Source organism: Carcharhinus amblyrhynchos, chromosome 3 (genome assembly GCF_965287045.1).
Source record: "Carcharhinus amblyrhynchos chromosome 3, sCarAmb.v2.hapA, whole genome shotgun sequence".
NCBI lineage: Eukaryota > Metazoa > Chordata > Chondrichthyes > Carcharhiniformes > Carcharhinidae > Carcharhinus > Carcharhinus amblyrhynchos.
Window position 1 is genome coordinate 64,603,190 of NC_137326.1, and position 26,132 is coordinate 64,629,321.

Consider the following 26,132-nt stretch of genomic DNA (forward strand, 5'->3'; position numbering starts at 1 on the left):
GAGTGCTGCTCCTTCGTCAGCTTACCAATTAAAAAATTGTTCATGGAATGTCTCCTAAATTAAATTGATAATCATTGGCATCAGGTTACCTGACAAAGGAGTAGTGCTCCGAAAGCTAATGGCTTTTGCTACCAAATAAACCTGTTGGACTTTAACCTGGTATCATGAGACTTCTTACTGTGAACACAGAGATACAAAATCAGAATTGCCTTGGTTTTCAAGGTGGAGAGCCATCCTAATAGTAATAAATAATGCAGAGTTTGTTGAAAAGGAGAGACTTACTGCAACTTATTGAATAATATTCCAAAATTCCCTGGACTCTGGAAAGGTTCCAGTGGATTGGAAAAAGGCTAATGTAACGCTCCTGTTCAAAAAAGGGAAAAAAATCAAAGTAGGAAACTACTGACTGATTAGTTTAATGGCTGTCATTGGGAAATTATTAGAATACATTATTAAAGTCAGAATGCAATCCATCAGAGTCAGCGTGGTTTTATGAAGGGTTCAATACATTTGACTGATTTGCTGGAGTTTTTAAAAATGTAACAAGTAGAATGGATAGTAGAGGATCTGTAGATGTACTGCATCTGAACTTCCAGAACGTATTTGATAAGATGCTGCACAGAAGGTTAACACAACGGTAAGATCCCAGGGGCTTGGGGTAATGTATCAGTTTGGAAAGAGGATTGGCTGACCTACAGAAAGCAGAGAGTGCACATAAATTAGTCTTTTTTCGGGTTGGCAAGCTGTAACTTGTGTTCCACAGGGTTTGGCCCTCGGGTCACAACTATTTAAATCTATATTCACGACTTAGATGTAGGGATAGAAGAAACTATAGCCGAATTTGCAAATGGCACCAAAATAGGTGGGAGAGCAAGTTGCAATGCGGAAGTAAGAAATTTTCAAATGGTTATGGATAGTTAGGTGAATGGGCCAAACTTTGGCTAGTGGAACTAAACGTTGACGTGTGAGCTTACTCATTTTGGTCAGAGGAATAAAAAGGCAACTTGGTATCTAAATGGAGAGAAACTTCAAAATGCTTTGGGACAAAGGGATCTGGGTGTCCTCGTGTATGAATTACAAAGTTAATTTGCAGGTGCAGCAGGTAATAAAGAAAGCAAATGGAATTTTGGCATTCATTGCTAAAGGAGTAGAGTATATAAAAAGAGGGAGATGCTGTTGCAACTGTATAGGGCATTACTGAGACTGCCTATGGTATACTGCACAGAGTTTGGTCCCCTTGAGGAAAAATGTGTTTGAAGCGGCTCAGAGTAGTTTCACTAGATTGATTCCAGGGATGAAGGACTTGTCTTAAAAAGAGAGAGATTGAGCAGTTTAGGCTTATACCCTCGAGTTTAGAACAATGAGAGATCTAGTTAGTGTATATAAGATGTTAAAGGAGATTGACCGGGTTGATGTATTGGATATTACCCCACCCAAGAGGTAGCAACTTGAAATAGAGTTCAGGAGGAATTACTTCACTTAAAGCATTGTGAATCTGTGGAATTACCTACTCCCATTCTCTTCTTGATTGCTGACATCCCGCACGGCAGATGGGATGGAGAGAATGATAGTGTGCTGGACTGGTATTTAAATATGGCGCCAGGGCCTTTGAAATGGTTAGCTGAGGGTAAACACAGTAAGAAGTTTCTCAACACCAGGTTAAAGTCCAACCAGTTTATTTGATAGTAAACCCAGCTGAGGGTTGGCAGACGGATTGCGTGTCAGCCTGGCAAGAAAATCGGAGAGGAATTTGCCTGTGCAAATTAATGAGGTTAAGTGCAGAACCATTCTTGTCGGTAGAACAGGCGCTGTTGCCATAGTTAAATTCAAAATGAGAGAATTCGGCCCTCAGTCTGTTTCCTGACTTTCCACAAGCCTTAGTTTGATTTGAAAACTCAACGTAAGAAAAGCATTATTATGAGGGCAGGTAGTCTTTTTCATGTGCGTCCATTTCTATTTCTAGGCAGGTTGAACCTCTCAATTACAGAAATAAGCAATTGCACAATTTACTGTTTTTACCGCTCACAGAACACAGGCGTGATAATCAGCTGGCCTCAGAATTCAATGTATTTTGAAAATAAATAGCTGGAGACCAGTGACTTTCAAAGGGATGTATACAAGTCTTGCATTTAATGTTGGTGATTGTTTCTGGGCATGCGTATCTTCCAACTTCTCATGTTTGAGGTTGAGAAAGCACACAACCTAAACATCAGTGAGTGTGCTATTTTGAGCTTTAAAAATCAATTTATTCCTTCTGAATAAAGCTTTGAAAGTTTGTTCTCTAATTTTTAAAGGATTGAGTATGAGCGACTGAAAAAAAAATTTGCTTAATCCAGCTCCGTGATATCAGTATATTCTGAGAGGTTGAGGTACAGTTCACTTGCTCAGACTGTATGATCCAGATGCAGTTCAGTGTCATAGCCCTGGAGAATAAAAAAACTGGCTGCGGGCTCAGGAACTTGTACAAAAGGCAATTCAAATGATAATTTTTGATTTGTTTTAAACCCTTAAAACCGGTTTGTTGGATGAAAAACAAAAAAATTGATATAGTTGATGCTGAAATTTATGTAGTTATCTCATCTTTATGTAGTTTCCCCAATGTGCAAGCTAAACTGAGTTAATCTGCCTTTGTAAAGGTTGCAACCAACCTGTTTCAATCAGTCCACCTCAATTCAAATTGTTAAACAGCTCCAACTTGTTAATTATGCGCAATAATATTCGCTGGAACTTATTTGGGGATGGCAACAAATACCTTCATTTATTTTTGTGAAAAGCAGGATTTTTAAAATCCTGCCTGGAATTTTTTTAGGATCCTTGAGGTAAGAGGATGAGGGATGAAGATGTTATTTAAGTCATTTGGGCATGAAATGCCTCACTGAAGTGGGGATATTTCACCTGAGATTTGTACATTTGGAATTTAAACAATGCAGTGGTGATCTTGGCACATTTCAAGATTAACACTGATCATGAAGGTAAAACAAGCTTGCTCATATGAACATGATAATTTGTAGGTCATAGTCGAATTAGACCATTCAAGGTGCAGTTTGGTAGATTAATGGATTTATTATTTGCTATGCCTAGGCACCTAATGAGGATTACTGTTAGCCCTGCCCTGACTTATACTTTTCTTTCCTTGCCAAGTTCCTGAAAGCTCGAGCTAAGTGAACAGAGTAAGCTCTTTTACCAGATTGAAGAATTGTTCAATGAACACTAATGACTAAGAAGGAAGTGTAAATTAGAACAGGTAAATTCAATTTCATATCAGGGATACAAAAAGAAATAGAGGGGGAAAGAAAGATTTGATTAATAGACAGAGAGAAAAGAGGAAAGCAGAAATAAAGCTGCTTTTTATTTTATGGAGGCAGTGGCATAGTGATATTGTCACTGAACTAATAATCCAGAAACCCATGGAAATGTTCTGGGGACCTGGATTCAAATCCCATCACAGCAGATGGTGAAACTTAAATTCAAGAAGAATCTGGAATTAATAGTCTAACAATGACCATCAAACCATTATCGATTGTTGTAAAAACTCGTATGGTTCATTGATGTCCTTTTAGAGAAGGAAATCTACCATCCTTACCTGGTCTGGTTCACATGTGACTCCAGACCCATAGCGATATGGCCGACTCTTTAAAAAATGCCTTTTTAAAAAAACAATTTTTTAAATTCGTTCATTGGAAGTGTCACTGGGTGGGCGAGCATTTATGGCCCTGCCAGTGACACTTCCGATGAACAAATTTGTATTAATTTTCAGTGCCAATAAGGTTGACTGACATAGGAATTAGCACTTAAATTATTAGAAGGGCACTCAGACTCGAATGGACATGATGTAATTTTTTTGTGGGGAGTTTATTTGGTACTCAATGTGTAAATACAACAACTTAATGCTGCTCAGTGCACATCAACCATGATGAACGTAGATGCTGTTTTGATCAAGTTTAGTGACAGAACATCTCGAATAGAAAATCTTGGATCTGTAAATGTAGTTTGCAAATGTAATCACGTTTAAAAGAGAATTGCCAAAAAAGTAACATGAATGTCAAGATTAACTGGTCAACCATTCTGAGTAAAGACTGTGGACAATCCTTAAAGCTTTGTGTATTGAAGCAGTGAAATGAGTATGTTGGTAGAATGGTTAAAAATTGAGACAATTAATGAACAAGACTTGATAATAAGCCTCTTGCAAAGCATAACACTCGCTTCTGAAACTAGCAAGAATAAAGGTGTTAAACATTTGAAGAATAAATGTCCCATTAAAGGCCTCCAGTCTCTTAATAGAGGTGTAGATTAGAGGTCATCCTTGTGAAAACTGCAGAAGCAGCAGGTAAAGCATGTGCTCTAATTTGGCTTTGGAATGTGAGCTTCAATTATTAAACTTGACAGTGAAGCACATTTTTTGTGCTTGCCTTTTTACCCAATGCATATTTTCACCAAGGCATTGTTGGATTGAGGGGGCAGTGATGTCAATTTGCATAGCTGTGCCACTTCTGACAAGACGATTTGAACAAAATCTTTCATGGTGAACTGTCTTGGACCATTGCAGTCTATCTGGAGTAAGGACACCCATAGAACTGTAAGGGTAGGCATTCCGGGATTCTAACCCAGCAACAGTGAAGGAAATAGTTCCAAGTCATGGTGTGCAGGCAGGAGGGGAACTTGCAGGTGGTGTCAGCATGCATCTGCTGCCCTTGTCCTTGGTGGCAGTCAAGGATTTGTAAATACTGTTGGAAGAGATTTGATGAGTTGCTGCAGTGCATCATGTACTTAATACTTCTGAGTGCCACTGTGCATTGGTAGTGGAAAGAGTGAATATTGAAGGTACTGGATGCCAGTCAATTGGCTGCTTTGTCCTGTTGTGAACTTTTTGTGTTGTGTTCGAGCTGCATTCATCCAGACAGGTGGAGAGTATTCCATCACACTCCTGATTGCGTCTTGTAGATGGTAGACTGGCTTTGAGAAATCCAATGGTGAGTTGCTTGTCGCAGAATTCCCAGCCTCTGACCTACTCTTGGAGATGGTCATTGTCTGACACTTGTGTAACACAACTGTTTTTTGCTGTTTAAAAGCCCAAGCTGGAATGTTGTCCGGGTCTTGTTTAGTACAGACATGGACTACTTCATTATCTGAGGAGAATTGTAATTTGATGCTGAATGTTATGCAACTATCACTAAAATTCTGACCTTATCTTGGAGGGAAATTTATTGATGAAGCATTAAAGATGTTGGGCCCAATACATTATCTGGAGCAACTCCTGCAATGATGCCCTGAGACTGAAATGATTGACTTTCAGCAACCACAACCATGTTCCTTATGGAAAGTATGATTCCAACCAGTGGAAAGGTTTCCTCCTAATTCCCACTGACTTTAATTTTACTGCTTGACGCTCTGTCAAATACTGCCTAGATATCAAGGGCAGTCACTCCTGCCTGTCCCCTTGAGTACAGTTCTTTTGTCCATATTTGGATCAAGTATTTTAATGAAATCAGTAGTCAAATGACATTGGCAGAACCCAAACTGAATATTGGGGAGCAGGTTATTGCTGTATAATTGCTTGATAGCAATGTTGGCATCACCTCCCATTTGATGATTGAGGAGATTGATGAGGCTGTAATTGCATTTCGCCTGCTTTTAATGGGCAGGGTATGCCTTAGTAATTTTCCATATTGCTGGGTAGATATCACTGTTATAGCCATACTAACCAGCTTGGCTAGGAGTGCAGCTAGTTCTGGAGCACACATTTTCAGTCCCATTGGCTGGGGTGTTGTCAGAGACCATGGTCATTGCAGTATCCAGTGCCTTCAGCCAATCCTTGATACCATGTGGAGTGAATCGAATTGGCTGAATTTTGGAATCAGTGATGCTGGGGATCTGGACATGGATCATCCACTAGGCACTTCTGGCTGAAGATGATTTTGTGAATGGTTCAGCCTTATCTTTTTTAAGTGCTGTGCTGCCTCCTCTTTGAGGATTTATGGAACCTTCTCCAGTTAGTTGTTTAATTGTTCACCACCATTCAGGACTGGATGTGGCATGACTGCGGAGGTTTCGTCTGGTCCATTGGCTGTGGGTTTGCTTGGTTCTGTCTATTCCATGTTTAACATTCCTGTAATTCTGTGGTGTAACTTCACCATGTTGGCACTTCATATTGTTCTTGGCTGTCCTATACGCATTGAGTTGGGTTTGATCACAGGCTTGGTGGTAATGGTAGAATGGGGCTGTGGTGGACCTTGAGTTTACACGTTGTGATTGAATATAATTCTGCTGCTGATGGCCCACAGCACCTCGTGGATGACCAGTTTTGTGCTGCTAGATCTGTTCTAAATCTCTCCTATTTAAAATGGTGCTGCCACACATGATGAAGAGTGTTCTCAGCATAAAGATGGGACTTTGTCTCCACAGGGGCTGTGCGGTGATCATTCATGTCATGGGTGGGTATGTTGTTTCCCTTGCCACCTGCCACAGGCTCAATCTGGCCAATGCATCCTTCAGAACTTAGCTAGCTTGGCCAGTAGTGGTGCTACCAAGGAATTCCTGGTGATGGACATTGAAATACCCCACCCAGAAAGCATTCTGTGCTTCTCCAAAGTGGTGTTTAGCATGAAGGAAGTTTCGTCAGCTGAGGAAGAGTGCTAGGTTGGTAATCGGGGCATTTCCTTGCTCATGTTTGATTTGATGTCATTGGTGTCTGCTGTTGATGTTGAGGATCCCTAGGGCCAGTCCCTCCTAACTCTCTACCATTGGTTTGCCCTGCCAGTGGGACAGGATATGCCCACAGATGGTACAGTCTGAGATTGGCTATAAGATATGATTCGGGAGTGTAACCATATCAATAGGGCAGGGGTCTGTAGGCGTTAGAAGAGAATTCCAAAGATTCACAACGCTTTGGGCAAATGAATATCTTTGTGTCTAGGTTTTAAATGGCTGACTCCGTATTCTGAGGTTGCAATGCCTAATATTAGACTCTTGCACTGTCAAGCCCTTAAGAATTTTATATGTTTCAATTTGGTCACCTCTCGTTCTTCTATATTTTAGGGAATATATGCCTGTTCTACTTAGATTCTTCTCATTGGGCAATCCCCTCAACTGAATCAGTCAGGTAATGTTTTGTTGTACTCCTTCAAAGACAAGTGTGCCCTTCCTTAGGTAGGGACGTGTACACAGCACTCCAGGCATAGTCACACTAGGATCTTGGACAACTAATATAACATTTCCACTCTTTTGCTCAAGCTCACTTGTAATAAAGGCTTGTATGTTATTTGCTTTCCTAATAGCTGAACCTGTATGTTAACTTCTGTACTTTGTGTAGCAAACACCCAGATCCCCTTAACACCAGCATACTTGCCATTTTAATAATATTTTTCTTTATTCAGAAAAGTAAACAAAGCAATAATTTCATGTTTCTCCACGTGTTTTTTTTCCATTTGCCATTTTCTACCAACACACACACAACCTGTCGAAACTGTATGATTCGTTTTGCACCCTCTTAGCTTCTCTCCGTTTACTTCCCCTAATTTTATATATTACGCTCCCAGCCCCCCCCTCACACCGTAAATAGCTGAGGCTCAGGCAGTGGTCATCGTGATAGTGCCAAACAAAAATAGTCTTTTATTCCTATTATTCTTTGTCCATTAACCAATCGTCAATCACTTGAGACCTAATTATGTGTAATAACTTACTGTGCAGGACCTTATTGAATCCTTTCTGAAAATCTAAATACATCCACTGGGTCTACCTTAGTAGTTTCATCCTGGAAAACAAAATCACTTGTCAAACTGGATTTCCATTCCTAAATCTGTTGTCACTGCCTAATTATGATTTTCTAAGTGCCATGCTATCACATCCATAATTAGTTCTGGTATGTTCCCTAGTATTAATCCCAGACCTAGACTGACTTATAGTTCTATAGTTTTTCTCTGGTGTGTTTGCTACCTGGGAACTGTTCTAGAGAGCTCTGGATGCATACACTGTTCCCGTGGTCGTCATATTTCAAACTCCAGGTTGTAAAGTTTTGGTCCCATCAATTTCTGTCATACTTTCTTTACTAATAATATCCCAAGTGTCTCATTTTCACCAGACCTTGGTTCCCCACTGCTTCCAGAGGTTTGTCTTAAATGGAAAGTATTTGTTTAATGTCTCTGGCTTGTCCTTATTCCCCATTATAATTTCTCCTGTATCTGCCTCAAAAGAACCCATGTATACTTTCACTAATCTCTTTTTAAATACCTATAGAAGCTTTTGCAATCTGTTTTTATCTCTACTTAGTTTACTCTCATCTTATATTCTTTCAATTTTGTGGTTGTCCTTCTCTATTTTAAAATGTTCCCTATCCTCTTGCTTTAATCCGATCTCCTTAACTTCCTTCATTAACCGTAGCTGAAGTGCCTTTTCCCTGGGCTTTTATTCTGTAAAGGAATACATAACTGCTGAGTTAATTATGAATTAATTCTTTAAGCCTTTGCCATTGGCCAACTAGAACTATATCTTTTAATCCAGTTTCCTAATCCAACTGAGCCGATTTACCCCTTATATCAATGTAATTTCCTTTCTTTCAATTTTAAGACCATAGTTTTTGACTTAACCAAAACACGCTCTAATTAGATACAGAACTGTAACATTACATAAAAGCAAATTACTGGGAATGCTGGAATCTGAAACTAAAAGAGAAAATGCTGGAAAATGTCAGCAGGCCTAACAGCATCTGTAAAGAGAGAAGAGAGCTGACGTTTCGAGTCCAGACGACCCTTTGTCAAAGCTAAAAGGCATAGAAAGTGGGAGATATTTATACTGCAGAGTGAGAAGTGCTCAGCAAAGTGATCACCCAGTCTACGCTCGATCTCTCCAAAATAAAGGAGACTACATCGGGAGCAGCAAATGCAATACACCAAATTGAAAGAGGTGCAAGTGAAACACTGCTTAACCTGGAATGAATGTTTTGGACCTTGGATGGTCGGCATGGAAGAGGTAAAGGGGCAGGTGTTACACCTTCTGCAATTGCATGGGAAGGTGTCATGAGTGACGGGAGAGGTGTCGGGTATAAACGTAGGAGTGGCCACCTCTCCCATTCACACCCTTTCTTCTCTCTGTGGACAGCTATTAACTGGTTTCCGCGTTTATATCCGACACCTCTCCCGTCACTCATGACACCTTCCCATGCAATTGCAGAAGGTGTAACACCTGCCCCTTTACCTCTTCCATGCCGACCATCCAAGGTCCAAAACATTCATTCCAGGTTAAGCAGTGTTTCACTTGCACCTCTTTCAATTTGGTGTATTGCATTTGCTGCTCCCGATGTAGTCTCCTTTATTTTGGAGAGATCGAGCGTAGACTGGGTGATCACTTTGCGCACAGACCGAAGGTGCTCAGCAATCAGGACCCTGACCTTCCAGTTGCTTGCCATTTTAACACATGATCCTGCTCCCATTCCCACATGTCTGTTGTTGGCTTGCTGCAATGTTCCAGTGAAGCTCAACGCAAACTGGAGGAACAGCATCTCATCTTTACAGCCTTCCAGTCTTAACATTGAATCCAACATCTTCAGATGATTTGCTCTACGCTACCTTGACTCCTTTGTTTTCATTCTATTCTATTTAATTTTTTACTGTTTTCTACATTTTATTTCTTTCTTATCTGTCTTCATTTTTCTTCCCCCCCCCCCCCAACTCTTTTCCCCCTACTTCACGCCCCTTCCCTCACCTTTTCTCCCCCTTTGCTTCTCCTTTTCTAAATCTTACCTCTTTTCCATCCATTCTCCACCCCCCCCCCGCCAAAAAAAACAAACATCTTCAGTTTAGCTTCTCTGTTTGGCAATTCACACCCTTTCTCTCTGTGGATAGCTATTAGCTGGTTTCCCTGATTTCTGTGGCTATGAGTTAGCTTTCACTCCCTCACTCTGCAGTATAAATATCTCCCATTTTCCAAGCCTTTTTAGCTTTGACAAAGGGTCGTCTGGACTCAACGTCAGCTCTTTTATTTCTTTATAGATGCTGCCAGACCTGCTGAGATTTTCCAACATCTCTTTGGTTTCTTAACACATTATGATTCCTTATTCCCTAGAGGCTTCTTTAGCACAAGATTATGAATTAAATCTGTCTCATTGCAGAATACGAGATCTGAAATAGCCTGATCTTGAATTAACTCCCTGATATGTTGATCCAGAAAATTATCTTGAATGTATTCCATGAATTCTTCTTTCACACTACTACAAATTGTACTCGTTAGAGTTTAGAAGAATGGCCTTGGAGGGAGTGCAGAGGAGGTTTACTAGGCTGATACCGGAGTTGAGGGGGTTGAGCTATGAGGAGAGGCTGAATAAACTAGGCTTGTACTCGTTAGAGTTTAGAAGAATGAGGGGAGATCTCATTGAGACGTATAAGATGATGAATGGGATGGATAGGATAGAGGTGGAGAGACTCTTCCCGCTCAAAAAAGACAGTAGGACTAGGGGGCACAGCCTCAAGATAAAGGGGGGGGCGGTTTAGAACGGAGTTGAGGAGGAACTTCTTCACTCAAAGGGTGGTGAATCTCTGGAATTCTCTGCCCGTTGAAGTGGTGGAGGCTACCTCGCTAAATATTTTTAAGACGCGGGTTGATGGGTTTTTGATAAGAGAGGGGATTAAGGGTTATGGGGAGAGGGCGGGAAAGTGGAACTGAGCCACGATAGATCAGCCATGATCTTATTGAATGGCGGGGCAGGCTCGAAGGGCTAGATGGCCTACTCCTGCTCCTATTTCTTATGTTCTTAAATTGATCTGGTCAGTCTGCAGGATGATTGATTACCTTAGTACCCTTGTTATATGTACCTGTAATTTCCTGATTTCCATGATGCCTGACGTTTAAACCACCGTTAGTGTCTGTAAATTACTCCCATGATTGTTTCCACCCCATGTTTCTCAGTCCCACCAAACTGATTGTATATTCTATTTTCCAAGCTAAAAGCCTTTCTCCCTGTTGTCTTTAACCCATCCTTGGTCAGGTTACCCCATCATTTTCTATTGTGCCATTTTTAAAAAGCTAAGTATCTTGAAATATTTCATTCCAAACCTGTGTCACTCAGCAACCATGGCCAGAATTTTCCCGCCGTTAACACCCCGCTGCCAGTGCACGCAAGGATGGAAAATTTGCCGCTCAAGAAAATCTCAGTTTACTGGAGCAAGATCAAAGAACCCCACTGACGTGAATGGCTAGAAAATTCTCGCCTATATTTCCAAAATGTCTCTTCTACCAAACTATCCTGTTTTTAAATATTGTCCCTATATTTTCTATGTCACCCAAATCACTCATGCCTCATCACCTGTAAGCTTCCTGTTCCTTCCTGACCCACTTATTTCTCTCCCAAGTTGATATTCTGACATTTCAGGTTGATGAATTTTCATGAGAGCAATGTTAACTCTGGTTCTCTCTCAGCAGATATGAGCTGATCTCTTGAGTATTTCCAACATTTTTCATGTTTTTTAACAAATTTCCAGAATCTGCAGTATTTTGTTTCTGTATTGCTCTTGTGGCCTTTAAACATGCTCTTTCTTGAATCATAACATTTCTTTTTTAGTTTAAAGCCAAATGTACTACCATAGTTATTTGATTCACTCTGACACGGTAGTTCAGTTTAACTGGCCCTTATCCCAATGGAACAGCTTCTTGTTCTCCGGTAATGGTGCTGGTGGCATCAAGAATCAAACGCCTGCAACCGGCCCCGCTCCTTCAGCCACACATCTAATCTTCTGATCTGTTTGACTCTATGCCAAATTGGATAGGACTGTGGTAGAGATTACCTGCTTGAGATGAGGACAAATGAGGTGAATATCTTAAAGGAAAAATAATTAACAGAACCTGTAGTTTTGCAATGTTTTGTTATTAGCTTTGAAGTTTAAATTGAGGATCCTTATAAGGACACAACATAGCATAATAGACGGTGCCTCTTTTTTATTGCTACTTCTGGTTCTGAATGTATGCATTTTTCATGGCAGTTCAAGTGAAGAATTGAGCACTTTTTGGTAATGTTAGGCAAGCAGTCATTCCTCAGAGAACAAGCTTTAGAAGACTGCTTTCACAAAGGGTATTGCAGCCAAGCCCAGTTTGGTCTCCAAACACATTTTAATCATAATTCCCCTGTACCTTAAACACCTCTGTTCCCCCTGATCCCCTCCTATTTCTCATTTACATGCTGCCATTCAGTGATATCATCTAAAAACATAGCATTAATGTTTGCAGTGTTGGCAAAATCTAGCTCTGCTACTTCACCTTTCTTGATGACCCCATTGCTTTACTGACATCCGGTACAGGTTAAGCAGAAACTTCCTCCAATCAATTGATAGAATGATAGTGTTAGAATGATAGGAAATGGGATAGCTTGATCTTAGATATGTACATAGCTCAGCACAACATGAAGGGCCTGTACTGTGCTGTACTGTCCTATGTAAATATTGGGAAGCCTGTAGCCATTGTTTTCTGTCTCCACTTCAAAGTCCGTTCCCCAGCTATTGATTCCATTCTCCCTGGCAGCAGTCTGAGACTACACCAGATTGTTCACAAGCTTTGTGTCACCTTCTACCCAAGGTGAGACTCCAAGTGTATGCTTTTGCATCACTAAGACCCACCAATTTCCACTTCCATCATTTTGCCTGACTGTGTTCCTGCTTCCATTCATCCACTGAAATCCTCATTCATGTCTGTTGTTACCTCTAGACTTGACTGTTCCAATGCAATGGCTGGTCTCCCATATTCTACTCTGTTAATTCGCAGTCAACCAAAATCTTGCCAGGCTCATTCGCTTATCACCCAGCACTCACTGACCTACTCGGCCAAGTAACTCTTAAAATTCCTATCCTTGTTTTCAAGTCTCTCTATGGCCTCTTATCTCCGTAATCCTATCCAGCTCTAAGGCTTTAAGTTCTGGAGTATGCTCCCTACACTTAGCTTTGTTTACATTCTTCATTTATTCTCTAAGATACTTGTAAAAACCTATCCTTTTGACCAAGCTTTTCTTAATCAAATATCTCTGTGGCTCAACGTTGTATTTAATTTTGTAATGCACATGTGAAGTGTTTTGCAATTTGTTTGAGAAGTGAGACACGGTACTACAGTGGTTAGCACTGCTGCTTCACAGCTCCAGGAACCTGGGTTCAATTCCCGGCTCGGGTCACTGTCTGTGTGGAGTTTGGACATTCCCCTTGTGTCTGCGTGGGTTTCCTCCCACAGTCCAAAGATGTGTGGGTTAGGTTTATTGGCCATGCTAAAATTGCCCCTTAGTGTCCTGAGATGGATAGGTTAGAGGGATTAGCAGGTAAATGTGTAGGGATGTGGGGGTGGGCCTGGGTGGAATTGTGGTTGGTGCAGACTTGATGGGCCGAAGGGCCTCTTTCTGCACTGTAGGGTTCTACGATTCTGTAAGTGCTATATGAATAGAAGTTGTTGTAGTCAGTGGTCATGTGTGTATCCTGATCAACATTTTTCTTAACGCCTCTCAGCCTAGGCTATTTTGTAGCATTTGCAAAGACTGAGAATTGAAGCCAAGACTTCCTGATTTGTGTGGCTGTTTGGTACATTTCTTTTTGCATTTACACTATTTAAGTTCTCCAAGTATCTTTCAGAAATTGATATTGTGGTTAGTCTACTAAAGTCCTGAATGGAAAATGGAAATGGTTAATAAATGGCAGCCTCTTTGGAGCACATTGAGAGACCAAGCTGTCTCAGCAACTAAAGGTGCAGTGATCATGGTATGATTGAACAGATTACCACCATTAAGCATTTTTCATTTTCAAGATACAGCTTTTCGTGAAAGCTAGACATAGTTTACAACATAGTTGCTTTCCTTCTGAAGCACTCAACTGCTGACCTTATCATAACCTTGGTTCATGAATGAATGCAAGGTTTAAATGCTAAAAGAGAGGTAACATTAACTGCTGTTGACATCAAGGTAGTGTTTGAATGACTAAGGCACGAAGGAGCTTAGATAAAACAGATCCTTGGGAGTTTTGCATTAGCTGGAATGATATCCAACTTGTCACGGAATAATTACTAGTTACCTGGATTGTGGGTGCACCTACACCTGATGGATTGTAACTGTTCAGGAAGGCAGTTCACTACCACGATCTTGGTAACTGGGGATGGATGATTGCAAGTGAAGCTCATTTTAAGAATGAATTTGGAAAAAAAACTTTGTTGCAGGCTGGTCATTTGTACAGGAATTCTTCAGAGCCACGTCCTCGGGCAAATATTCGGTTGCTTTATAAATGATCCATTTTACATTATAAGAATCTGAATGAGATTGGTGTTGATTCCACAATGCTCAGCTCCTTTGTAAGTACTCTGATAATAAAACAGCTTATGGTGTTGTGTAACAGAACTGAGGTAACAATTACGGTTGTGTTGGCAAGTAGTAGGTGATATTTATACCACTGATTTGCCAGTAGTGACCATCCCTTAAATAGCACTGTCAAGTTATTAACATCTTGGGGAAGCTGACATCAGATGAATTGAACAGTACTGTAGCTGGTACAAGAGCAGGACAGAAGCTGGCTGCTCTGGCTCGTCACCCGATCTACATTACCTGCCAGACTCTCGTATTTAGTCTGATGTAACCTTCCTCACTTTCTTCGATAGATATCGTGGCAGTAACATTTGGGAAGCATGAATGTCAAAGACTATGCTTGATTGTAGCCTTTACCGTTGAGTTTAACATTTCGCTGCTGCCATGCTGTGGCTGTTTATGGTACATACTATGATAAGTGACAATGTTATTCTGTCAACAATTGATACAGACTCGTTCTGATAACAGCAAGCTGTAGAGGTCTGGTCTGATCCAAATCAGCCATTATAGCAGCTAGGAGCTGACTAGTAAATATAACACTCTTTCTCCATCATTGCTAATTCTAAGTATTGTAATTGCACACCTTCCACTATCGTAGGCAGACTATTACCACAGGAATTTCAGCAAGGTAGCTCATCATGATTGCCACACTAAAATCCTGCTAGTTTAAACACTAGACGAGAGTCGGCACAGACAACCAGCTTCTGATGTGCAATTTGATCGTAATTACCATTCTTGCTGGGGGTCTTGCATCAGTTGGGCACCAGAGGTAGGTTAGCAACCCACACCTTGAAGGTTTTCAGTGAGCAACATTTTCAACCAAATCTATGTTGTCCCCAATTCTCTCTCTCTCAAGTGTTACAGACCTAGAAAATGTCAATTATATTTGTGGGTGTTAGGAATAAGTGGTAAATTTAAGCTTAATTTTTTTTCTATTTGTGGGTTTAAAAAGTGAAACCTTGGACCCAGTTTCATTTTTGAGCGAAGAAAGCAGTTCTTGATGCTTTATTTGTATACCTACATTTTTAACGTCTTATGACTCTTAAAATAGAAAATTTATGCTGTTGCAGTTCAGTTGGAAGAAGGTGAAGAATGCACTAATTCATAAACTGTTGGAACAGGCAGAATGGGAAAAGGGACAGAGAGCAAGCTCCAAACCAAATAAGATGGTTCCAAAAGCAAAGGAATGGACAGGAAAAAGTCCCAAGACAGCTAAGACAAGGAACGAGGACAGGGATCGTGAACAGATCCTGTTCTATCAAGTTAAGAGTAAGGAACACAGGGAGGTTCCAAATTTAAAGCCAGGACGCAGACTTAAAATAGGCCTGTGAAATAGTGGTATTCTGGGTATCTGAGAGAGTGTATGGAAGGCGAAACTTGAACGTACATGGCAATCCAAGGAAAAGTTGAAATTATGGAATTGGATCTATGTTGAAGATACCCAAGTGAAAGCAGAATTTGGGAGAAAATTCCAAGCTGAGTTCTTGAAATGTCGAGATTGGAAACCCTCGTGTGAGAGACAGTTCTGAGACACCGGTTCGTTACTAGCATGACAAGTGTCTAGGAAGAGTTGAAAATTGTCTTGAGTGGCATCAGTCATTTGGTTTGAAGAATGTGGTATATCTGACCACAAGTCACCCACTGTTTTATGGACTGCGTACTTTTAAAAATGCAAGAAGAGTGATTTTGTAATGTGTTCTTATGAATCTGTACAAATGTGTAAATGGGGATGAAGGAGTAATGTATGAATGTTTTATTCTTCTGTTAAAAGTTCATTAGCAGACTCCTGTGCCTTTATTCAGTAGCTGTTCACCACATTTCTAAAAGTTAGGATCTATCAAACTGACTTAACCTGATCTGACTTGTCCAGTCATAAAAATAGCTGGGATCATAGAGAAGTCTAGAAAGTAATAGAACATAGAACATTACAGCGCAGAAACAATGACCCACTAGTCTAAACCAATCCCTTATCGTCCATAAACCTATCCACGGATCTCTTAAACGCCCCCAAACTAGGCGCATTTACAACTGCAGCAGGCAGGGCATTCCAATCCCTCACCACCCTCTGGGTAAAGAACCTACCCCTGACATCCGTCCTATAACTACCCCCCCTTAATTTAAAGCCATGCCCCCTCGTGCTAGCTTTCTCCATCCGAGGAAAAATGTCGAAACCAACCCCACCTCAAAATAAATACACTAATACAACAGTCCAGTTGTCCAGTATTGGTTTGATAGTTGCATCAACACGTGTATGAAGTATGTTGTAAGGAGTTGACGGACAAAACAGCATTCTGCCAATTTCAGTTAATTTTACAACATGCAAATGCAGACAGCTCCCTCTCCCAAGTCATCCAGGTGTATGCTGGAGTTGAGGGGGTTGAGCTATGAGGAGAGGCTGAATAAATTAGGCTTGTACTCGTTAGAGTTTAGAAGAATGAGGGGAGATCTCATTGAGACATATAAGATGATGAATGGGATGGATAGGATAGAGGTGGAGAGACTCTTCCGGCTCAGGAAGGATAGTAGGACTAGGGGGCACAGCCTCAAGGTAAAGGGGGGCGGTTTAGAACGGAGTTGAGGAGGAACTTGTTCACTCAAAGGGTGGTGAATCTCTGGAATTCTCTGCCCGTTGAAGTGGTGGAGGCTGCCTCGCTAAATATTTTTAAGACGCGGGTTGATGGGTTTTTGATAAGAGAGGGGATTGAGGGTTATGGGGAGAGGGCGGGAATGTGGAACTGAGCCACGACAGATCAGCCATGATCTTATTGAATGGTGGGGCAGGCTCGAAGGGCTAGATGGCCTACTCCTGCTCCTATTTCTTATGTTATTATGAGCTGGATCATCAGTGATCTGGGCCATAAGAGCTGGAGTTGTAATGACTACTGCTACTTGGGGCCAAGAAACAAAACTTATTTCTCGAGGCTATACCTCCAGCTAAGTAAACAGCACCATTTAAGGTGGTGCAGTTGGCAGAGGAATAAATTGGAGAGGATAGTAAATATAATTTGTACAAAATTCTTGAAGCGTTTATTATAAGAGTGAGACCGAGGCTATACATTGAGAGATATTGGTCATGGAGGGAGTGCAGCATAGATCTGTTAACATGATAGCTCGACTTCAATGATTAAATTCTCAGGAGAGGTTACACAAAATAATGCAATGCCTGGAATTTAGATTAAAATTTGATTTGATCAAAATTTTCAGCACGTTGGGAGAAACTAATGAATCGGCAAAAAGAATCCCTTTTGTTGGGGAATCTAGGGATAGGGGACATTGCCTAAAAAATAGAACCAGGCCTCTTCGGAGCAATATTATGATAATTCTCAGTGGCGTAGGATGGTGGATTAAAACTTATCATCCAGAAAAGCATTTGATGCTGAGTCAACTGTTAATTGTGAATCTGAGATTGATGGATTTCTGCTAACAAAAGGTATTTGGGGCTATGGGGCAATGGTCTGAGTAATGTACTTCCGTTCCTATGCTCTTAAGTGAAATGATTTTAGAGTGGGCTTAATGAACTTTATTGATTTGCCTGAGACTGGATGGATATTCCTGTACATGTAGATGATTTGGACATAATCTCAACTTGCAGAAGACACCAGAAACTAGTTGTTTGGTCAACAGAGGAGGACTATAAAAGTACGCAGAATGATCGGAGGAAGCAAATACGGTTTTTGTGAATTAACGCAAAGTGATTATTTTGAAAGGGGAAATAAAGATCAGAGTTTATGCTGGATTAACTCATTGTGAGTGAGCATAAGTTTAGGCAATTCAATGCATCATTCTCTAAGGATAACATTGTAGTTGGTGCTTGATCTCAACTGTTTCTGATTAATGTAAATGTCCTGTATTTGAGTGCAGTGTATATTAATCAGTATGACAGCAGGGTCAGAGGGGAGAAGAGGTTAATGAAACAGCCATGTAATAGGATTTTGTAGTCCTGTCTCAAGTGAGAATATGGAAGAGATGCTTACAAATGTTGGGTCTTTAAAGAAAATTGTTTTTAGTTTGTAAAATAAGCACTGAACTCCAATGGAACGGTATAAAACACTTGCCCCCACTCCCAATCAGTTGCTGAGGATCCACTTCCGTTCCCAGTCTTCAGACTGATCAGCATTGAAAATGATTCCCTCTAATACTGTTGTCTCACTTTCAAAACTGACATCATACTGTCCTTCTCTTTTAAAAAAAACAATTGATCATTCAGTCTTCAACTTCCCTCTGCCTTCCAGGAATGTTTGTTTGTTACCTCATAGAATCATGGAATCCCTACAGTGCAGAAAGAGGCCATTCAATCCATCAAGCCAAACTAACAACGATCCCACCTAGGCTCTATCCCTTTACGTTTTTACCTTGCTAATATCCCTGACACTGAGGGCAATTTAGCATGACCAATCAATGTATTCTGCGTATCTTTGGAATTTGGGAGGAAACCCATGCAGACTTGGAGAGAACATGCAAACTCCACACAGACCTCCCAAACCTTTTTTCCTGGAACTTCATATTTCTGACCCTACCACAGATCTGAAACAGTGTGAACCAAAGTCATGGATAACATCTCCTTTGACCTTGTACATTATCCATCCTCATGTTCAAACCCCTCAGCCTCACACCCCCTCTCTCATTCTGTTATCTCTTCTAGGCTGCATATCCTGCCCCATAAACCTTGTTGCTGAGAGTCTGACCTGCTTTTGCTTCACTACTGCCTTAATCCTACCAATCGCGTTTAAGCGCGAGCTGCGCAAGTCCAGAGCCACCAGTGCAACAACTACAGTACCTACACAAGTCTGTCCAATATGTGCCAGGACATTCTGTGCCCAAATTGGCTTAATCAGTCATCTTCGGACACACCGTGTCCAACCTGAAAATAACTAATGGTGGCGAGGTCCTCATCGACGATGGACGAACAACAATCCTACCAATGCTGCCCCTGCCTTCAGCCATCTAAGTTCAATGCTCTGTAGCTTCCTCCCTAAAACTTTACTCCAAAACTCCTCTTAAAAAAAAAAACTCATCTGTTTGACTGAGTTTCTGGTCACCCACCACTCTCAATGTCTACTCTATCAACCTTTATTTTGGTAAACTCTCTATTGAAGCACCGAGGATTATGTTTCTACACTAATGATATAACAAAGAAAATTTTGCACAGGAGCAAGCCCTTCGGTGCTCCAAACATGCATTGACCATGCTGCCCAACTGGACTAAAAACCTCCTACCATTCCGGGGATGTATCCCTCTATTCCCATTCTATTCATGTATTTGTCAAAACACCCTTTAAAAGTTGCAACCGTATCTGCTTCCACTACCTTCCCTGGCAGCGAGGAAGGCATCCACCTCTCCTTTTTAAAATAAAATCTTGCCTCATACATCTCCTTTAAACTTTGCCCTTCGCACCTTAAACCTATGCCTCTAAACCTAAACTCTTCCACCCGGGGAAAAAGCTTCTGACTATCCACACTGTCCATGTTCCTCATAATCTTGTACACTTTCTATCAGGTCACCTCTCAACCTCCATTTCTCCAGTGAGAGCAAACCAAGTTTCTCCAACCTCTCCTTATAGCTAATGCCCTCCATACCAGACAACATCCTGGTAATTTTCTGTACCCTCTCCAAAGCCTCCACATCCTGGTAGTGTGACGGCTAGAATTGAACACTATATTCCAAGTGTGGCCTAACTAAGGTTCTATAAAACTATCGTCTACGTCCAACACCGCTGACTGATTTATGAGGAGGGTTAATTCGTGTCAAAAAATTCACATTAGCTTGGAACCTGACTGCAGAAAAATTGCTTGCTGGTATGGTGACCAACCACTCATCTTTGTTAATTTGTTTTTCTTTGGGTCAAACATTTCTGAATTGATTTGAGCTCTTCTAGAGAACTAGGAACCACTGAAAACCCCTCACTGAGTGACAGTTTTCTTCCATTTGAAGATCCCAAGTTGTAAGTTTCCATGAGGCCAAAGACATTGATTAAATCAAAACGTGTGCAATTGTAATAAGGAAGTCTTTTTCAGAGGTGAGGCATGTTCTTCATTTTTCTGGCCTTTCCACTTAATCTAACAAGTTAAAGTGAGACTACTGCGTTGATGCACGCGAACAATTCTGCAACTACAGAGACCCATACCAGTACTCCGTATTGGGATGGGTGGACTGTATACTTATATTCCCTGTGTTAGTATGTATAGGACTGTGTACCAGGATTCTAATAGTACAGGCAGAACTGTGTACCAGCATTTCCCGTGTTGCTATGTGTAAGACGGTGAACTAGTATTGGTGTTTCTTGGACTGTGGAGCAATATTTCATATTTGTATAGGTAGGACCGGGTACCAGTACTTCCGTGTTGCTATAGGTAAGATTGTGTACCCAAAGTCTGAATATGATGCATTGGACCAACACTTATCACATCTGAAACTCTGATTTTGTCACACGTACCTTCACTATCTTCATTCCCATTTTTAAATAAGAATTAACTGATATGGTGTGGGTACAGGTTGAAAAGCTGGGTAAATACTGACAATCTGGAAGTGAAATCCAGTATCCTCGAAGTGTGCAGTGGCCGCCTTGAAAAGGAGGAAGCTGAAGAATTTGGAGTCATTTTACATCATAAAATCATACAAAGCAGAGAAGGGCCTTCGAGTCTGTACCAACACATGTGAAACACTGACCTCTCACCTAATCCCATTTACCAGCACTTTGCCCATAGCCTTGAATGTTATGATGTGACAAGTGTTCAACCAGATACTTTCTAAAGGATGTCAGGCAACTTGCCTCTACTGCTCTCCCATGGGTGGGGCATTCCTGACCATCACCACCCTCTGGGTAAAAAAGGATTTTCCTCATTTCCTTCCATCTCAAACCTTAAACTTGTGTCCCCTTGTGACTAACCCTTCAACGAAGGGGAACAGCTGCTCCTTATCCCCTGTTTCCGAGACCCTCATAATCTTGTATGTCATGATTAGGTTGCCCCTCAGACTTCTCTACTCCAACAACAACAATCCAAGCCTATCCAACCTCTTATCATGACTTGAATGTTCCATCCCAGGCAGGATCCTGGTGAATCTCTTCTGCACCCCCTCCAGTGCAATTACGTCCTTCCGATAACGTGGTGACCAGGACTGCACGCAGTACTCTAGCTGTAGCCTCACCAAAGTGCTATCCAACAAGACTTCCCTGCTTTTGGAATCTGTGCCTTTTTTGATAAAAGCAAATGTGCGATATGCCCTTTTCACCACTCTACCAACTTGCCCTTCCGCCTTCAGAGATCAAGGGATAAATACACCAAGGTTCCTTTGTTGCTTTGCTTGGTGTCATGCCGTTCTTTGAATACTTCCATGTCAAATTAGTCCTTCAAAGTGTATCATCTCTCAGTTTTCAGGGCGAAGTTCCATCTGCCACTTTACTGCCTGTTTGTCCATTCCGTCTAAATCTTCTTGCAGCCCAAGACATTCAATCTTATGTAATGAATGAAAAGTCTTGTGGACAATGTGTGTCTAGTTTATAAAAACAAAAAAATCTGGAAAAACTCAGCAAATCTGCTGATATCTGTGGAAAGTGAAAGAGTTAACATTGAGTCCATAAGAGGGAGAAATGTGATGGATAATAATTTTACTATTTAAGATAAGGTCAGTGATGGCTAGGAACGAGGAGAGATTGCAACAAAGATGTGCAGACCTCAAGACAGGAAATGTGAATGCAAGTCTGAGGGTCTATGCAAGATGCTGGTAGTGTTAAAATCTTAATGAGAGAACAAAAGTCAATGTTCATTGCAAGCAGAACTGAAGAACAAATGACAGATCATAGAGCCCCAGCAGTGCAGAAGGGGGGCCATCAAATCTGCACTGATTCGTAATCCCTTGTAACCCCAAGCATTTGCCATGGCCAATCCATCCAACCTGCAAATCTTTGGACTATGGGAGAAAACCAGAGCACCTATTGCAGGAAGTGGGATCCTCGATTAAGGAAAAAGGCAGACATGTTAGAAGCACAGTTGTCGAAAGTTGTCATTAGAACAGATGTGACAGGTGCAGAAATGGAAAGAAAGGGAAAGTCCTTGCAGGAAGTGGAGTGTCATGGATATTGGTGGTCAGTCTATCCCTGGATTTTTCTGCGATGTTTTAGAACAGCTTCAGATTATTCAGACCTTGATGAGGTACCACGTGGTAAGTTGTTGCATAAGGTTAAATCTCACGGGATCCAAGGTGTGGTAGCTAAATGATTATAAAATTGGCTTGATGACAGAGACAGAAGCCAGAGGATGGTTGTGGAGGGTTGTTTTTCAAACTGGTGACCTGTGACCAGCGGTGTGCCTCGGGGATTGGTGCTGGGTCCACTGTTATGTCATTTATATTAATGATTTGGATGGGAATATAAGAGGCATGGTTAGTAAGTCTGCAGATAACACCAAGATTGGCATAGTGGACAGTGAAGAAAATTATCTCGGATTGCAACAGGATCTTGGTCAATGGGGCCAGTGGGCTGATGGAATTTAATTTAGATAAATGAGAAGTGATGCATTTTGGTAGATTGGACTTGGGCAGGATTTGCTCAGTTAATAGTAGGGTGTTGGGGAGAGTTATAGACCAAAGAGACCTAGGGTTCATAGCTCCTTGAAAGTGGAATCACAGGTGGACAGCATGGTGAAGAAAGCATTCGGCATGTGTGGTTTCATTGGACAGAACACTGAATACAGGAGCTGGGATGTCTTGTTGAAGTTGTACAAGACATTGGTAAGGCCATAATTGGAGTACTGTGTGCAGTTCTGGTCACCCTATTATAGAAAGGTTTTCTTAAACTAGAAAGAGTGCAGGATGCTACCAAGATTTGATAGTTTGAGTAATGAGGAAAGGCTTGATAGACTGGGACTTTTTTCTCTGGAGCGCGGAAGATTGAGGGTTGATGTTACAGAGATCTATAAAATCTTAAGAGGCATAGATCAACTAGATAGTCAATATCTTTTCCCAAAGGTAGGGGAGTCTAAAACTAGAGGGCATAGCTGTAAGGTGAGCGGGGAGATACATAGAAGTGCCCAGAGGGACAGTTTTTTCACACTCAGGGTGGTGGGTGTCTGGAACAAGCTGCCAGAGGTAGTAGTCGAGGCGAATACAATTTTGTCTTTTAAAGAAGATTTAGACGGTTACATGAGTAAGATGGGTATAGAGGGATATTGGCCAAATGAGGGCAATTGGGATTAGTTTAGGGATTTTAAAAAGGCGGCATGTTGGGCCATGCTGGAAAACTCCATGACACTCTGACTCAGTGCAGTAAAAAGACACTGATTCTGGAAGATTTGGAAAGGTTGAGCTTTAAATGTTTTCATCCTTGAATATCATACCTAATTTTTAAAAACATTTTCAAAATGGATCCAGATCCTGGGCCATTATTACTATTGAAAACTCAGTCTCCATAATGTTACTCAGTAGAAATCCCATAGAACATAGAACAGTACAGCACAGTATAGGCCCTTCAGCCCTCAATGTTGTGCTGAGCTATGTTCAAACCCAAGATCAAGCTATCTCATTCCCTATCATTCTGGTGTGCTCCATGTGCCTATCCAATAATCGCTTGAAAGTTCCTAAAGTGTCCGACTTCGCTATCACAGAAGGCAGTCTATTCCACACCCCAACCACTCTCTGAATGAAGAATCCAACTCTCAATCCTCCTATATCTTCCACCATGAACTTTATAGTTATGCCCCTTAGTAACAGCTACATCCACCCGAGGAAATAGTCTCTGCACATCCACTTTATCTATCCCCCTCATCATCATATAAACCTCTATTAAGTCATCTCTCATCCTCCTCTGCTCTAAAGAGAAAAGCTCCAGCTCCCTCAACCTTTCCTCATAAGACCTACCCTCCAAATCAGGCAGCATCCTGGTAAATGTCCTCTGCACTCTCTCCAATGCTTCCACATCCTTCTTATAGTGAGGTGACCAGAACTGAACACAATAATCCAAATGTGGTCTCACCAACATCCGGTATAGTTGCAGCATAACCCCATGGCCCTTAAACTCAAACCTCCGTTAATAAACGCTAACACACTGTAAGCCTTCTTCATGGCTCTATCCACTTGAACAAAGAACGAAAAACAGCCCGGGAAACAGGCCCTTTGGCCCAACGCGCCCGCGCCGCCATTTTAACATTACCAGTATCTCCCCCCCCCCCCCACCTCCACCTATGACCCTTATCTATTGTTTATGGCATTTCACATTGAGGGAAACTAATTTAGGGACAATTTATTCCCTCCAATCAGCCTAATAGCACATCTTTGGGGTGTGGGAGGAAACCGGAGCACCTGGAGAAAACCCACGCAAGCACGGGGAGAACGCGCAAACTCCCACAGACACTGGCCCAAATCCACATGTCTGCACAGCAAACAGTGATAGTCACTGAGCTGTCGTGTTGCCCAGCATCTGGTCCAGTTTAAACACACACTGATGACATGAAGCAATAGGCTACTCTCGAACATTCAAGAGCAGCCCTTGTACAACCCATCGCATGTATGCCCCTCATTGGACAACAAGGCGGACCGACTGAAAATCTGTGAATTAAAAGGGAAAAACATTATTATCATTACCACATCCTTTTACATTACCAATGCTAATGACCCTTATTTAAAACAATCTCCTATATCCTCCCATCTCCAACCCACTCATGTGCCTGTCTAAGTTACTCTTAAACAACTCCAGCGTGCCTACCTCCATCACCTTACTTGGCAGAGCATTCCATACCCCCACTACCCTCTGTGAAAAACCTCCCTCTAATATCTGTGTTATACCTCTCCCCCCTCACCTTAAGCCCATGGCCCCTTGAACTGTGTGTCCCTAACATAGGAAATAGCTTACCTCTGTTTATCTATACCCTTCATAATCTTATATACCTCTATTAGATCCCCCCTCAGTCGCCGTCTTTCAAGAGAAAACAGCCCCAATTTGCTCAATCTTTCCTTGTAACCCAGGCCTTCCATACCAGGCAACATCCTGGTAAACCTCCTCTGCACTCTGTCCAGAGTCTCCATGTCCTTCTGGTAGTAAGGTGACCAGAACTGGACGGAGTACTCTAAAAGCGGCCTAACCAACGTTCTATACAACTGCAACATTAGACTCCAGCTCTTATATTCTATACCCCTTCCTATAAAGGCTAACATACCATAGGCTTTCTTCACAACCTTCTCCACTTGTACTGCCACCTTCAAAGACTTGTGCACTTGCACCCCCAGGTCTCGCTGCGTTTCTATACTCTTTATAGGCTTATCCTTAATCATATAACTCCCCCCTACGTTATTCTGGCCAAAATGCATCACCTCACATTTATCCGGATTAAACTCCATTTGCCATATATCTGCCCAGTATACCAGCCTATCAGTATCCCGTTGTATTGCCAGACACTGCTCCTCACTGCCTGCCAATCCAGCCATCTTGGTGTCATCTGCAAATTTGCTGATCACACCACTTACTCCCTCTTCCACGTCATTTATATATACGACAAAGAGAAGAGGTCCCAGTACTGAGCCCTGCGGCACACCACTAGTGACAGACCTCCAGCTAGAAAAGGACCCCTCCACTACTACTCTGTCTCCTATTAGCAAGCCAGTTCTCAACCCATCTTGATACCTGGCCTTGTATCCCATGAGCCTTAATCTTTTCTACCATCCTACCATGAGGGACTTTGTGAAACGCCTTACTGAAATCCATATAGACGACATCAATGGCTTGTCCTTCATCGACCGTTTTTGTCACCTCCTCAAAAAAGTTCTACCAGATTTGTAAGGCAAGACTTCGCCTTTACAAAGCCATGCTGCGTATCCTTAAATCAGATCGCAACGC

General features: G+C 41.6%; 1 protein-coding gene across 3 annotated transcripts in view; it reads left to right on the top strand.

Moving 5' to 3' along the window:
* Positions 1 to 26,132, top strand: part of nckipsd (NCK interacting protein with SH3 domain) — a 257,102-nt gene that overhangs the window by 84,440 nt on the left and 146,530 nt on the right. Inside the window, exon 1 of one of the 3 annotated variants that reach the window (XM_080184862.1) lies at positions 11,754 to 11,795. The exons of the other annotated variants lie outside the window; for them this stretch is intronic. Within the exon in view, the coding sequence (XP_080040988.1) occupies positions 11,781 to 11,795 (15 nt within the window). The 5' untranslated portion in view covers positions 11,754 to 11,780. Of the gene's footprint in view, positions 1 to 11,753; positions 11,796 to 26,132 lie in introns of those variants that run through there. 3 annotated transcript variants of the gene reach the window in all.